The following is a 2,500-nucleotide window of genomic DNA, read 5'->3' on the forward strand; positions in this document are numbered from 1 at the left end:
ATTTCAGATTGCTATTAGACCTGATTTCACTATTATTAATATTTATTCCATCACCTCCCACACTAATATCAAACTCCCCACCCGCTTTCGACTCTTTAGACGTAATCTACCCCACGCCCCTTCCGCCAACAAGCCCCGAAGACCCGTGCCACGCCTACAAGTGCATCGCGGGCGCCCAGTGCAAGGCGGACGCGTCGGAGAACCGCCCACGCTGCATATGCGACTTCTACTGCTCGCCGCCCCCCCGTTACGAGCCAGTGTGCGGGAGTGATATGGAGTTTTATGAATCGGAGTGCTTGATGCGACTTCATGCTTGCAACATCCAGGTGGAGCTCTTCGTTCTCCCGGTTGAGAAGTGCGCTGGTGAGCTCGATGCTTTTTTCAGGATTTGTTTATTTATTCGTTTGGTCTTTGGTGATGGTATCTGTTGGTGTTGTTTGTGTTTGTGGTGTTGTTGTTCTTAATGTTTTTGTTAGTGGAGTAGTAGTAGTGGAAATGTTGTTATTATTTTGTAAGCAGAGGAGAGAGATATGTTTTCATGAAGAAACACACACAGACACAAACACACACAGACACACGCAGACACACACACACACACACACACACACACACACACACACACACACAAATACATACACACACACACACACACACACACACACACACACACACACACACACACAAATACACACATGCACACACACACGTCCATCCAATTTCGATCGAAAATTCCCTTTTATTTGGTTAAATTGATTTTCTTTTCACCATCAGCATCCTTTATATCTCTTTATTTTTCTTTTCTTTTGCTGATTTTTTAAAACAATTTTTATCATTCTTTTTTGCCTCCCTTGCTTTTGTAAATACGTTCTCCCTTTTCTCTATCTCTTATTCTGTAATCTCTTCTCGTCTGTTTTTTTTTTTTCTGATTATTTTTTCTTTCTTTTCATTTGAGTCCCTTTATCCAGATTTATCCGACGTTTCCTCTTTGTACGCTTCGTCAATTTTCTATTTTCTTCCCCTCTTTTGCTGTTCATTTTTATTTCCAATTCTATCCTGATTTTTTTTTTTTTTTTGTGTTGGTGATTTTTCTTCTCGAGTTCTTCTCCTTTACTTTGTTCAATTATTTCTATTGTATTCTCTCGCAACTGTGTTATTGTTATTTTTTCTTATTTTTTCTTAGTCTTCATTATTTTTTCATTGTTCTTATTCGTTGTTCAGTTTTGTTTTATTTTTTATTTTTTTTATCTGTCTTTTTTATCATTATTCTTTTGTAATGGTTATCCGTTTTCCTTCTGTTCCACTCTTTCGGCGCTCCGTTTGATTCAGTACTCGAGTTTATCTTTGGTCATCCACGTTCTGGACTTTATCTATCTCTGTCTGTCTGTTTCTCTCTCTCTTCCAGCGTATATATATGTGTGTGTACATATAAGCACCCGCACAGATTCACACTTATATTTACATTCACACTCACTCACACACACAATAATACACACACTCACACACACACTCACACTCACACTGACACTGACACTGACACTCATACTCACACTCACACTCACACTCACACTCACACTCGCACTCACGCACACACTCACACTCACACTCGCACTCACACACACACACACACACACACACACACGTACACTCATACACATATTCTCTCACTCACTCACACGCTCACTCACTAACACACACACACACATATGTATGTATATATATGTATATATATATATATATATATATATATATATATATATATATATATATATATATATATATATATACACACACACATACACACACACACACACACACACACACACATATATATATCCCCTTGTTAATATTTTTTGTGTATATGTATTTGGTATTCTGCATTGCTGACCCGCAGTTTGCCTTGACAACATTCTTAATTGCCTCAGTTGTTGTGGCTGTGGCGTCGGTCCCCTGAATATAAGTGGTATACTGACAACTGATGCAGTTTTTAGAATTTACTGCTTAAGCCATATTGTTAGATATTTTACGAAAAGATACTCTGATTTGGTTGGAAATCATGCTGTGTTATGGTAATATAACTGTTTTTTTCCTTTTTATTACGTTTTCTTATCCTTTCTTTGTGTTTATCAATGAAAGTGATTGTCTCTTTTTTCAGTCGAGGTAAGATCATCAGGATGCACATTGCAGAGCTGCAAGTGTTTTTTCATTATTTCAAGAACGCTTCGTATTTCATTTTTGCAGCTTTTTGCATTTAGCTCGATAACCCTTTCCATTCTACCTGTTTTAAACATTCTTCAAAAATCCTTAATTTCTCTTAAATCAAGCACATTAATCCACAGACTCAGATTGCTCGTAAGGATAAGTCTAGTACTGTCACTCGATGATAACCGAGATTATCTTTAAAGACAGATATCGACCTCGTGTTTACATATCCCATCGCGTTACGTAATTAATTGATGAAGCGCAATTCAGACAACGGAGCTCTTGATATTTCTTCAGACAT

At 37.7% G+C, this 2,500-nt stretch overlaps 1 protein-coding gene across 1 annotated transcript in view; it reads left to right on the forward strand.

Moving 5' to 3' along the window:
• The window catches only part of LOC122248847 (agrin), an 18,525-nt gene that overhangs the window by 10,766 nt on the left and 5,259 nt on the right, over positions 1-2,500 (forward strand). The window contains exons 11-13 of the mRNA XM_086548509.1: positions 100-363; positions 2,153-2,157; positions 2,337-2,349. Of these exons, the coding sequence (XP_086404635.1) occupies positions 100-363; positions 2,153-2,157; positions 2,337-2,349 (282 nt within the window). The remainder of the gene's footprint in view (positions 1-99; positions 364-2,152; positions 2,158-2,336; positions 2,350-2,500) is intronic.

The sequence above is a fragment of the Penaeus japonicus genome, unplaced genomic scaffold (assembly GCF_977035675.1).
Source record: "Penaeus japonicus unplaced genomic scaffold, GWHDUDI00000001_assembly GWHDUDI00000020, whole genome shotgun sequence".
Lineage (NCBI taxonomy): Eukaryota > Metazoa > Arthropoda > Malacostraca > Decapoda > Penaeidae > Penaeus > Penaeus japonicus.